The sequence below is a fragment of the Oncorhynchus tshawytscha genome, linkage group LG21 (assembly GCF_018296145.1).
Source record: "Oncorhynchus tshawytscha isolate Ot180627B linkage group LG21, Otsh_v2.0, whole genome shotgun sequence".
NCBI classification, from domain to species: Eukaryota; Metazoa; Chordata; class Actinopteri; order Salmoniformes; family Salmonidae; genus Oncorhynchus; species Oncorhynchus tshawytscha.
This window is the reverse complement of record NC_056449.1, coordinates 14,112,041-14,124,454: the sequence shown is the minus strand read 5'-3', so window position 1 is coordinate 14,124,454 and position 12,414 is coordinate 14,112,041. Positions and strand designations below refer to the sequence as shown.

Here is a 12,414-nt window from a genome sequence, read left to right as displayed (position 1 = left end):
TGTTTAAAATGTAATAACTTGTTTTTTTTATAACTTATTTATTGAATAAATTATTTTAGGGTGTGACCAAATAATGGCTGGTGCCACCAACTGAAAAAGTCAGTGGAGCCGTTATGCGAATAAACAATAGTTTACCAACATGTTAAGCTAAACGTTCAGATCTGTTGCATCAGCCTCATTGGTTAAATCATTTTTTGGGGTTTGTATGAATTTTGGATCTGTCATCCAGACAATTTTTTATTGTCCCCGGGACGACCTTAGATGTATGTGTGTGTTGGGGCATATGTACACATACCCAAGATGTTTTTATGTGTACAGTCCTGTCTGCAGACTGTGTTTGTGTGTGTAGGGCACAGACTGACCTGTTTGAGTAGTGCCAGCACGTAGAGGGGGAAGAGACACAGGGCTGCAGGGGCGATAAGACCAGACTGCTGGATATTAGATACAGTGTTCTTGTATGCACTCAGAGAGTCCACCACCGCATTCACCAGGGCATCCCGGGCATCCGACAGGCTTGACGATATCGACCGGTCAATGGCTGTTCATAGAAATGGAAAAATCAGGTCCCATGAACAAATACAGCGTGTGTGAGAGAGAGAGAGAGAGAGATATACACACACTCACCCATGTTGGCTAGGAGGCAGGTGATGGCCTGAACGTCAGCCCCGGCATATACATCACTAAGCTGGCTCACCACTGGCAGACACAGAGTATGGACCCTGATCCGCCTCTTCCCTAAGAGGACGTAGAGAGGGTCACAGAAAGAATTAGAGAAGGGCGTAGACTCATTAGTCTTTGTTAGATGATACTAAAATAACTGTCTAGAAACAAATTATTAATTTTGGTAAAAGTAAAAAAGTGGAATGACTTGTCTACGAGCATTTCAAATATTTGACTAAAACTATTTCCACAATCAATTAAAATGTGAGAAGGTTGAAGAGATTAAACTGTGTGTGCGCGAATGTGTGTACCTTTGCTGGAGGTGTACAGCAGCGCAGACTGGAAGCAGGCCAGTGAGGTGTCGGCCAGGCTCTCCTCTATAGACATCTGCACGGCGAAGCCCGAGTCAGGGTTAATGTTGGCCAGGGACAGCAGGTCCGTCGAGCGCACAAAGAAGTTCCCGTGGAACGTGTGGATGGACAAGCCTGTCAACCAAGGAGAGGAGACCGACATATTTACTAATGATAACCACTAAATAGATATGGAAATGGTCGATAAATGTATTACCATAATTTCCGGACTATAAGCCGCTACTTTTTCCCCACGCTTTGAACCTCGCGGTTTATACAATGACGCGGCTAATTTATGGATTTTTCCCGCTTTCACAAGATTCATGCCGCCAAAAAAAACTGAGCACTGTCACATAATGTGACGTAAAGCGCGCTCAAACTTCCCATCATTCTGATTACGGTAGTCATTTTGTCACCCTCATCATGGCAAAGACACGGAGAAATGCATATGATGCAGCTTTCAAGTTGAAGGCGATCGATCTGGCTGTTGGAAAAGGAAATAGAGCTGCTGCACGGGAGCTTGGCCTTAATGAGTCGATGATAAGACGTTGGAAACAGCAGCATGAGGAACTGACTCAGTGCAAAAAGACAACAAAAGCTTTCAGAGGGAAGAAAAGCAGATGGCCCGAACTAGAAAATGAGCTTGAAGACTGGGTCAACACACAGAAAGCAGACGGCCGAGGTGTTTCAACTGTGCAGATCCGACTGAAAGCCAAAACAATCGCCACCGCAATGAAGTTTGAGGATTTTAGAGGTGGACTATCGTAGTGTCTAAGATTTATGAGACGTAAAGGCCTGTCCATCAGGGTACGGACGAGTCTGTGTCAGCAGCTCCCTCCCGACTACGAGGAAAAAGTTTCAAACTTCTGCAAATTCACTGATGTAAAAGATAGAGGAGCATTCCATCGGCCCACACGACATCAGAAATATGGATGAGGTTCCTCTGATGTTTGACCTGCCTCTCACTCGGACTATCAACAGGAAAGGTGAATCATCCGTCACGCTGGATGACGGAAGGCCTAATGCATGAATGGCATACGGAGTGTTACGGCAAGCGACCGGGAGGATTCTTTCACAAGAACAAGGCATTGCTCGTGTTGGACAGCATGAGGGCCCACATAACAGATTTTGTGAAAGAAGCCATCAAGAGGACAAACTCAATTCCAGCTGTGATTCCTGGGGGCACAACAAAGTATTTGCAGCCACTCGACATCAGTGTAAATCGTGCATTTAAGGTGGCACTCCGTGTTCAGTGGGAGGCTTGGATGACAAGTGGGGAGCATTGTCAAAAAATCCACTATCATCAACGGGTTTCGAAAGGCTGGACTGCTGCTTGTTGTTGAGGGCAGTTCAGCGGGGAATTTGCCTCCGGATGAAAGTGACGAGAGCGACAATGAAAACGATCCAACATCGAAATGAAGCAATTCTGAGGTTATTTAACTCCCGACACCGAAGGAGATGACTTCAGTGGTTTCAGTGTACAGGAGGAGGAAGATAGTGACCAATGACTTTCTTGGTAGGCTACTGTTTAATTTTTGTTACAAGCCGTGTTTCGTTAAAGTCTATTTATTTTTGTTACAAGCCGTGTTTCGTTAAAGCCTATTTATTTTTGTTACAAGCCGTGTTTGATTTAAAGGCTGTGTAAAAGTTCATTTGTTTCAATGTACCGGTAGGCACCTGCGGCTTATAGACATGTGCGGCTTATTTATGTACAAAATACATATTTTTTAATAATTCAGTGGGAGCGGTTTATATTCAGGTGCGCTTAATAGTCCAGAAATTACGGTACTGTTCATTTTGGCGAGTGACAACAGTAACTTTCAGAAAGGAAATAAAACCGCTAAAAGACAAGACACACAACAACAAAAAATCTAGAAGTAGTTTACGGTTGCAAAATCGTAACAACTACATACTTGCCTACATCTTTGAGACCTACCTTTGGTGCATCGTATCCTCATAACGGCCTCGAAGCCGATCTTCCTGGTGAGGTAGCGCTCCAGATCCTTCTGGAACTTGTCCAGCTGGGCCGGGTTGTGAACGTGGTGCAACGAGGGGTAGTAGAAGATACTGCCCGCTGAGAACTTAGACATACAGGCTGGACCGAGGAGAGGGACAGAGGATGCTGTGGTCAGCCTGATGTTCAATGTTTACCCTAAAGACTGCTATATTCTATTTTATCATGACATTTTGTCTGTTTTTTTTTCAGCTAAAGAATGGGCGGTCACATCTTACCTAGTGAGGCCAGGTCAGAGTACTGGGAGCTGAGGAGGAACAGGTCCACTCCTATCTGTTGGCCAGAACAGTCCAGGGCCAGCTTTTTGTAGAAGTCTGTGGCTGGGCCCAGGTGTTGGACCCCCTGTCACAACATAACATGCACAATAGACTTCTTAGACAACTGGAACCTTACGTCACAGAACCATACTCCTGCATTTGGCTGTAACAGCAGAGGGCGCACCCCACTATCCACATCGATGGGACAACAGTGGAAAATGTAGAAGGCTTCAATTTCCTCGGCGTACACATCACAGACAAACTGAAATGGTCCACCCACACAGACAGCGTGGTGAAGGCGGTGCAATAGCGCCTCCTCAACCTCAGGAGGCTAAAGAAATTTGGCTTGTCACCAAAAATCCTCAAACTTTTACAGACGCATAATTGAGAGCATCCTGTCGTGCTGAATCACCGCCTGGTAAGGCAACTGCACCTCCCTCAACCGCAAGTCTCTCCAGAGGCATCACCGGGGGCAACCTACCTGCCCTCCAGGACACCTACAGCACCCAATGTCACAGGAAGGCCAAAAAGATCATCAAGGACAACCACCTGAGCCACTGCCTGTTCACCCGCTATCATCCAGAAGGCGAGGTCAGTGCTGGTGCATCAAAGCTGGGACCGAGAGACTGAAAAGCAGCTTCTATCTCAAGGCCATCAGACTGTTAAACAGCCACCACTAACATAGAGAGGATGCAGCCTACATACAGACTCGATTCATTGGTCACTTTAATAAATGGAACACTAGTCACTTTAATAATGTTTACAAATCTTATATTACTCATCTCAAATGTATATACTGTATTTTATACCATCTATTGCATCTTACCTATGCCGCTCGGTCATCCATATATTTATATGTACATATTCCTATGCCCTCCCTTTAGATGTGTGTGTATTAGGAAGTTGTTGTGGAATTGTTAGATTACTTGTTAGATATTGCTACAAGGTCAGAACTAAGCACTTCGCTACACTCACATTAACATCTGCTAACCATGTGTTTGTGACCAATAAAATGTCATTTAATTTGATTTTGTGTGTGTACACTACCAGTCAAAAGTTTGGACACACCTACTGATTCAAGGGTTTTTCTTTATTTTTACTATTTTCTACATTGTAGAATAATAATGACGACAATGAATAACACATATGTAAAACAAATGATAGTGCCAATAAGCCAAAACCAGATGGGACGGCGTATCGCTGCAGAATGCTGTGGTAGCCATGCTGGTTAAATGTTTCTTGAATTCTAAATAAATCACCAACAGTGTCACTAGCAAAGCACACCCACACCACCTCCTCCATGTTTCACGGTGGGAACCACATATGCGGAGATCATCTGTTCACCTACTCCGCGTCTCACAAAGACACGGCGGTTGGAACCAAAAATCTCCAATTTGGACTCATCAGACCAAAGGACAGATTTCCACTAGTTTATTGTCCATTGCTCATGTTTCTTGGCCCAAGCAAGTCTCTTCCTCTTATTGGTGTTTTTAGTAGTGGTTTCTGTGCAGCAATTCAACCATGGAGGCCTTATTGACGCAGTCTCCTCTTTACAGTTGATGTTGAGATGTGTCTTACTTGAATTCAGTGAAGAATAGTTTTGGCTGCAATCTGAGGCTGATAACTCTAATGAATGTATCCTCTGAGGAAGAGGTCTTCCTTTCCTGTGGCAGTCCTCATGACAGCCAGTTTCATTCTAGCGCAAAATTCTCGGGATTGACTGACCTTCATATCTTCGTTGTTTCTATTATTTGAGCGTCCTTCACATAATTTGGCCTTGGTCTTTTACCAAATAAGGCTAAAAGAAACGACAGTCCATCATTACTTTAAGACATGAAGGTCAGTCAATCCGGAAAATGTCAAGAAAACCATCAAGCGCTAATATGAAACTGGCTCATGAGGACCACCACAGGAAAGGAAAACCCACCGTCAGTGATTTATTTAGAATTCAAGGCACACTTAACCAGCATGGCTACCACAGCATTCTGCAGCGATACACCATCCAATCTGGTTTGCACTTAGTGGAACTATCAGGACAATGACCCAACACACCTACAGGCTATGTAAAGGCTATTTGACCAAGAAGGAGAGTGATGAGTGCTGCATCAGATGACCCGGTATCCACAATCACCCGACATCAACCCAATTGAGATGGTCTGGGATGAGTTGGATCAGAGTGAAGGAAAAGCAGCCAACAAGTGCTCAGCATATGTGGGAACTACTTCAAGGCTGTTGGAAAAGCATTCCAGGTGAAGCTGGCTGAGAGAATTGCCAAGCGTGGCTACTTTGAAGAATCTCAAATATACTTTTTTGGTTACTACATGATTCCATACGTGTTATTTCATAGTTTTGATGTCTTCACTATTATTCTACAATGTAGAAAATAGTATAAATAAAGAAAAACCCCTTGAATGAGTAGGTGTCCAAACTTTTGACTGGTACTACATTTGTGTGTGTCATGCCTGTGTGACTCAGCACTCATACCTTGGTACTGGACCTCTGGTTGGGGTCCTCCCGGGACTGCAACAGGCCTGGGCCCAGCGTGGGTAGCTGGGTCTGGAACACGGAGACGCGGCCCCCCGTGGGGGACGTGAGTTTGTAGGCAGCCTGCAGTGCCGGGCCCAGGGCACTGTGAGTCTCCCTGGTCTGGCTAAACATGCTGTGTAGGGAGGTCAACAGTACCCTCACCAGCTGGGAGAGGGGGGAGAGGAGGAGAGGGAGAAAGGAGAGAGAGGAAGGGAGGGAAAAAGAGCAGTCCAAATCACTAAAAAAAGGCACACACAATCAAAAAATACTATCACACTAAAGCAACCATACATGGTCAAAAACACACCAAGACTCTCACCTTCACACGCCAGTCAAGAAAACCAGCCTGTGATGACACCGGTAAACACAAATAGTTGCACACATTCTCAGTCACATAAAAACCTTTACCACTCTGCTTTCCTTCAGGTTCACCAGGAGACTGTCGTGGGTTGGAATGAAGATATCTACAAAAACAGAACCAAGACGGAATCATTTAATGTATCACAGCTCCAATTCAATTTCCTTAGATATTTAACTTGGAGAAAACCAACAAAAAAACCATCATTATTTCAACCATCAGTATATAAGTGACAGGTCAGTTTGAGGGAGGGGGGGATGCAGTCATCAACACTACACTGTTGCCTTGCCAAGAGTTGTTTAGCAAGATAACAACATGTTGGCTAGAGCACAAACCGACTGACATTTCTAGGGAGTGGACCTGAAGATGGTTAAGGGGAGCTGACTGAAAGAACACACACCGTCGATGTCGGAGACCACCAACATCTGGGGCTGTGAGAGGCTCTCGTGGAGGTTGTAGAAGTGGATGGTGCTGTTGAAGGTGATGAAGCCAACTCGGGTGCGCGTGTCCCCAGGCATCCTGAAACACAGACAGAACCCCCAGAGAGTCACCCTAGTCTCCAGCGTATAACAGTACTGGACAATGGAAATGGCAGAATCTCTCTCGGCTTTGACAATGGAATTCTGGTGAACTCATTTCCACGTCAAAAAGTGGGATTATGGATTTGGCATTATGGAGTTGACGTGACAGATCTTCCAGACATTGAAACCAGCAGGGAACAGTTGTCAGAGACAGTTTTGTTTGGTTACGACAAAGAACAATTGAATTTCCTGGGAAAATCTGAAATAACAGTCCTGTTCAAGTATTCCATGTCTCTTTTCCTGGCGAGAAAAACTAGATATACAGATGAAGTCGGAAGTTTACATACACCTTAGCCAAATAGATTTAAACTCAGTTTTTCACAATTCCTGACATATAATCCAAGTAAAAATGCCCCGTCTTAGGTCAGTTAAGATCGCCACTTTATCTCAAGAATGTGAAATGTCAGAATAATAGAGAGAATTATTTCAGTTTTTATTTCTTTCATCACATTCCCAATGGGTCAGAAGTTTACATACAGTGGGGCAAAAAAGTATTTAGTCAGCCACCAATTGTGCAAGTTCTCCCACTTAAAAAGATGAGAGGCCTGTAATTTGCATCATAGGTACACTTCAACTATGAGACAAAAATGAAAAAAAAATTTAAAAAAATCCTGAAAATCACATTGTAGGATTTTTAATGAATTTATTTGCAAATTATGGTGGAAAATAAGTATTTGGTCAATAACAAAAGTTTCTCAATACTTTGTTATATACCCTTTGTTGGCAATGACAGAGGTCAAATGTTTTCTGTAAGTCTTCACAAGGTTTTCACACACTTTTTTGCCCCACTGTATACTCAATTAGTATTCGGTAGCATTGCCTTTAAATTGTTTAACTTCGTTCAAATGTTTCGGGTAGCCTTGCACAAGCTTCCCACAATAAGTTGGGTGAATTTTGGCCCATTCCTCTTGACAGAGCTGGTGTAACTGTGTCAGGTTTGTAGGCCTCCTTGCTCACACACACTTTTTCAGTTCTGCCCAAAACAATTCTATAGAATAGTCAGGGCTTTGTGATGGCCACTCCAATACCTTGACAATTTGCCACAACTTTGGAAAGTTGCTTGGGGTCACTGTCCATTTGGAAGACCCATTTGCGACCAAGCTTTAACTTCCTGACAGATGTCTTGATGTTGCTTCAATATATCCACATCATTTTCCTACCTCATGATGCTATCTATTTTGATGAAGTGCACCAGTCCCTGCTGCAGCAAAGCACCACCACAACATGATGTTGCCACCCCGTGCTTCATGGTTGGGATGGTTTTCTGGAAGCCTCCCCCTTTTTCCTCCAAACATAACGATGGTCATTATGGCCAAACATTTCTATTTTTGTTTCATCAGACTAGAGGACATTTCTCCAAAAAGTACAATCTTTGTCCCCATGTGCAGTTGCAAACCGTAGTCTGGCTTTTTTATGGCGGTTTTGGAGCAGTGGCTTCTTCCTTGCTGAGTGGCCTTTCAGGTTATGTCGATATCAGACTCGTTTTACTGTAGATACTTTTGTACCCGTTTCCTCCAGCATCTTCACAGGGTCCTTTGCTGTTGATCTGGGATTGATTTGCACTTTTCGCACCAAAGTACGTTCATCTCCAGGAGACAGAACGCGTCTCCTTCCTGAGCGGTATGACGGCTGCGTGGTCCCGTGCTGTTAATACTTGCGTACTATTGTTTGTACAGATGAACGTGGTACCTTCAGGAGTTTGAAAATTGCTCCCAAGGATGAACCAGACTTGTGAAGGTCTACAATTCTTTTTTTCTGAGGTCTTGGCTGATTTCTTTAGATTTTCCCATGATGTCAAGCAGAGGCACGGAGTTTGAAGGTAGGCCTTGAAATACATCCACAGGTACCCCTCCAATTGACTCAAATGATGTGACTTAGCCAATCAGAAGCAGTGACATCATTTTCTGGAATTTTCCAGGCTGTTTAAAAGGCACAGTCAACTAAAGTGTAAGTTGTATTAATTCTAAGTGAAATAATGTGTCTCTAAACAATTGTTGGAAAAATTACTTGTGTCATGCAAAGTAGATGTCCTAACCAACTTGCCAAAACTATAGTTTGTCAACAAGAAATGTGTGGAGTGGTTGAAAAACGAGTTTTAATGACTCCAACCTAAGTGTATGTAAACTTCCGACTTCAACTGTATGCATGTATACATCTTTCTTTACTTCATAGTTGAAGCATATCAACTTCAAACGGGCTACTCCTTGTGGAACTGTTGCAGATTTTGCCTCAGGGTTGCCAAAATCCTATTGCTCCCCATATCTTATTCTATTTTTATTTCACCTTTATTTAACCAGGTAGGCCAGTTGAGAACAAGTTCTCATTTACAACTACGACCTGGTCAAGATAATGTAAAGCAGTGCGACAAAAACAATAACACAGAGTAACAAACAAATAAACGTACAGTCAATAACACAATAGAAAAAAAAATAGAAAAATTATTGTATAGTGTGTGCAAATGTTGAAGAGTAAGGAGTTAGGCAATAAATAGGCGAAATAATTACCATTTAGCATTAACACTGGAGTGACAGATGTGCAGATGATGATGTGCAAGTAGAGATACTGGGGTGCAAAAGAGCAACAGGTTAAGTAATAATATGGGGATGAGGTCGTTGGGTGTGCTATTTGCAGATTGGCTGTGTACAGGTACAGTGATTGGTAAGGTGCTCTGACAGCTGATGCTTAAAATTAGAGAGGGAGATATAAGTCTCTAGGGCAAGTTGCTGAAGGGGGTGCTGTGATGTTGGCCGGGGAAGGGGTAGCCAGGTGGAAAGCATGGCCAGCCATAGAAAAATGCTTATTGAAATTATCATAGATTATTGGTGGTGACAGTGTTTCCTATCCTCAGTGCAGTGGGCAGCTGGGAGGAAGTGCTCTTATTCTCCATGGACTTTACAGTGTCCCAAAACGTTTTGGAATTAGTGCTACAGGAAGCAAATTTCTGTTTGAAAAAGCTAGCCTTAGCTTTCCTAACTGACTGTGTACATTTTTTGGAATGGGGCATGCTTATTAAGATGGTTAGGAAAACACTTTTGAAGAGCAACCAGGCATCCTCTACTGACGGGATGAGGTCAATATCATTCCAGGATACCCGGGCCAGGTCGATTAGAAAGGCCTGCTCGCTGAAGTGTTTAAGGGAGCGTTTGACAGTGATGAGGGGTGGTCGTTTGACCGCAGACCCATTACGCACGCAGACAATGAGGCAGTGATCGCTGAGACTCTGGTTAAAGACAGCAGAGGTGTATTTAGAGGGCATGTTGGTCAGGACGATATCTACAAGCATGCCCATGGTTACAGATTTAGGGTTGTACCTGGTAGGTTCCTTGATAATTTGTGTGAGATTGAGGGCATCTAGCTTAGATTGTAGGACGGCTGGGGTGTTAAGTTTTTAGTACTATATCTCTTGACACAATGATGAAAATAATCATGGCCTCTAAACCTTCAAGCTGCATACTGGACCCTATTCCAACTAAACTACTGAAAGAGCTGCTTTCTGTGCTTGGCCCTCCTATGTTGAACATAATAAACGGCTCTCTATCCACTGGATGTGTACCAAACTCACTAAAAGTGGCAGTAATAAAGCCTCTCTTGAAAAAGCCAAACCTTGACCCAGAAAATATAAAACTATCGGCCTATATCGAATCTTCCATTCCTCTCAAAAATTTTAGAGAAGGCTGTTGCTCAGCAACTCACTGCCTTCCTGAAGACAAACAATGTATACGAAATGCTTCAGTCTGGTTTTAGACCCCATCATAGCACTGAGACGGCACTTGTGAAGGTGGTAAATGACATTTTAATGGCATCGGACCGAGGCTCTGCATCTGTCCTCGTGCTCCTAGACCTTAGTGTCGCTTTTGATACCATCGATCACCACATTCTTTTGGAGAGATTGGAAACCCAAATTGGTCTACACGGACAAGTTCTGGCCTGGTTTAGATCTTATCTGTCGGAAAGATATCAGTTTGTCTCTGTGAATGGTTTGTCCTCTGACAAATCAACTGTAAATTTCGGTGTTCCTCAAGGTTCCGTTTTAGGACCACTATTGTTCTCACTATATATTTTACCTCTTGGGGATGTTATTCAAAACATAATGTAAACTTTCACTGCTATGCGGATGACACACAGCTGTACATTTCAATGAAACATGGTGAAGCCCCAAAATTGCCCTCGCTAGAAGCATGTGTTTCAGACATAAGGAAGTGGATGGCTGCAAACTTTCTACTATTAAACTCGGACAAAACAGAGATGCTTGTTCTAGGTCCCAAGAAACAGAGATATTCTGTTGAATCTGACATTAATCTTAATGGTTTACAGTCGTTTAAAACTGTGAAGGACCTCGGCGTTACTCTGGACCCTGATCTCTTTTTGAAGAACATATCAAGACCATTTCAAGGACAGCTTTTTCCATCTACGTAACATTGCAAAAATCAGAAACTTTCTGTCCAAAAATGATGCAGAAAAATTAATCCATGCTTTTGTCACTTCTAGGTTAGACTACTGCAATGCTCTATTTTCCGGCTACCCGGATAAAGCACTAAATAAACTTCAGTTAGTGCTAAATACGGCTGCTAGAATCCTGACTAGAACCAAAAATTTGATCATATTACTCCAGTGCTAGCCTCTCTACACTGGCTTCCTGTCAAAGCAAGGGCTGATTTCAAGGTTTTACTGCTAACCTACAAAGCATTACATGGGCTTGCTCCTACCTATCTCTCTGATTTGGTCCTGCCGTACATACCTACACGTAACGCAGGCCTCCTAATTGTCCCTAGAATTTCTAAGCAAACAGCTGGAGGCAGGGCTTTCTCCTATAGAGCTCCATTTTTATGGAACGGTCTGCCTACCCATGTCAGAGACGCAAACTCGGTCTCAACCTTTAAGTCTTTACTGAAGACTCATCTCTTCAGTGGGTCATATGATTGAGTGTAGTCTGGCCCAGGAGTGGGAAGGTGAACGGAAAGGCTCTGGAGCAACGAACCGCCCTTGCTGTCTCTGCCTGGCCGGTTCCCCTCTTTCCACTGGGATTCTCTGCCTCTAACCCTATTACAGGGGCTGGGTCACTGGCTTACTGGGGCTCTCTCATGCCGTCCCTGGAGGGGGTGCGTCACCTGAGTGGGTTGATTCACTGTTGTGGTCATCCTGTCTGGGTGGCGCCCCCTTGGGTTGTGCCGTGGCGGAGATCTTTGTGGGCTATACTCAGCCTTGTCTTAGGATGGTAAGTTGGTGGTTGAAGATATCCCTCTAGTGGTGTGGGGGCTGTGCTTTGGCAAAGTGGGTGGGGTTATATCCTTCCTGTTTGGCACCTCGGATGGGGCCACAGTGTCTCCTGACCCCTCCTGTCTCAGCCTCCAGTATTTATGCTGCAGTAGTTTATGTGTCGGGGGCTGGGGTCAGTTTGTTATATCTGGAGTACTTCTCCTGTCCTATTCGGTGTCCTGTGTGAATCTAAGTGTGCGTTCTCTAATTCTCTCCTTCTCTCTTTCTTTCTCTCTCTCGGAGGACCTGAGCCCTAGGACCTGAGCTCCAGGACTACCTGACATGATGACTCCTTGCTGTCCCCAGTCCACCTGACCATGCTGCTGTTCCAGTTTCAACTGACCTGAGCCCTAGGACCATGCCCCAGGACTACCTGACATGACTCCTTGCTGTCCCCAGTCCACCTGGCCAT

The 12,414-nt window shown here is 44.0% G+C and overlaps 1 protein-coding gene across 4 annotated transcripts in view; it reads right to left on the bottom strand.

The window, feature by feature from the left end:
- LOC112221007 (protein transport protein Sec24B-like) overlaps positions 1–12,414 on the bottom strand; it is a 34,902-nt gene that overhangs the window by 7,471 nt on the left and 15,017 nt on the right. For all 4 annotated transcript variants that reach the window (XR_006079565.1, XM_042303133.1, XM_042303135.1 and 1 more), the window contains 8 exons: positions 6,566–6,684; positions 6,216–6,271; positions 5,766–5,972; positions 3,243–3,366; positions 2,947–3,105; positions 972–1,145; positions 625–735; positions 363–538 (listed from right to left, as the gene is read on the bottom strand). Coding sequence is in view for 3 of the 4 variants with exons in the window: in XM_042303133.1 (XP_042159067.1) it covers positions 363–538; positions 625–735; positions 972–1,145; positions 2,947–3,105; positions 3,243–3,366; positions 5,766–5,972; positions 6,216–6,271; positions 6,566–6,684 (1,126 nt within the window). In the remaining variant the exon portion in view is untranslated. The remainder of the gene's footprint in view (positions 1–362; positions 539–624; positions 736–971; positions 1,146–2,946; positions 3,106–3,242; positions 3,367–5,765; positions 5,973–6,215; positions 6,272–6,565; positions 6,685–12,414) is intronic.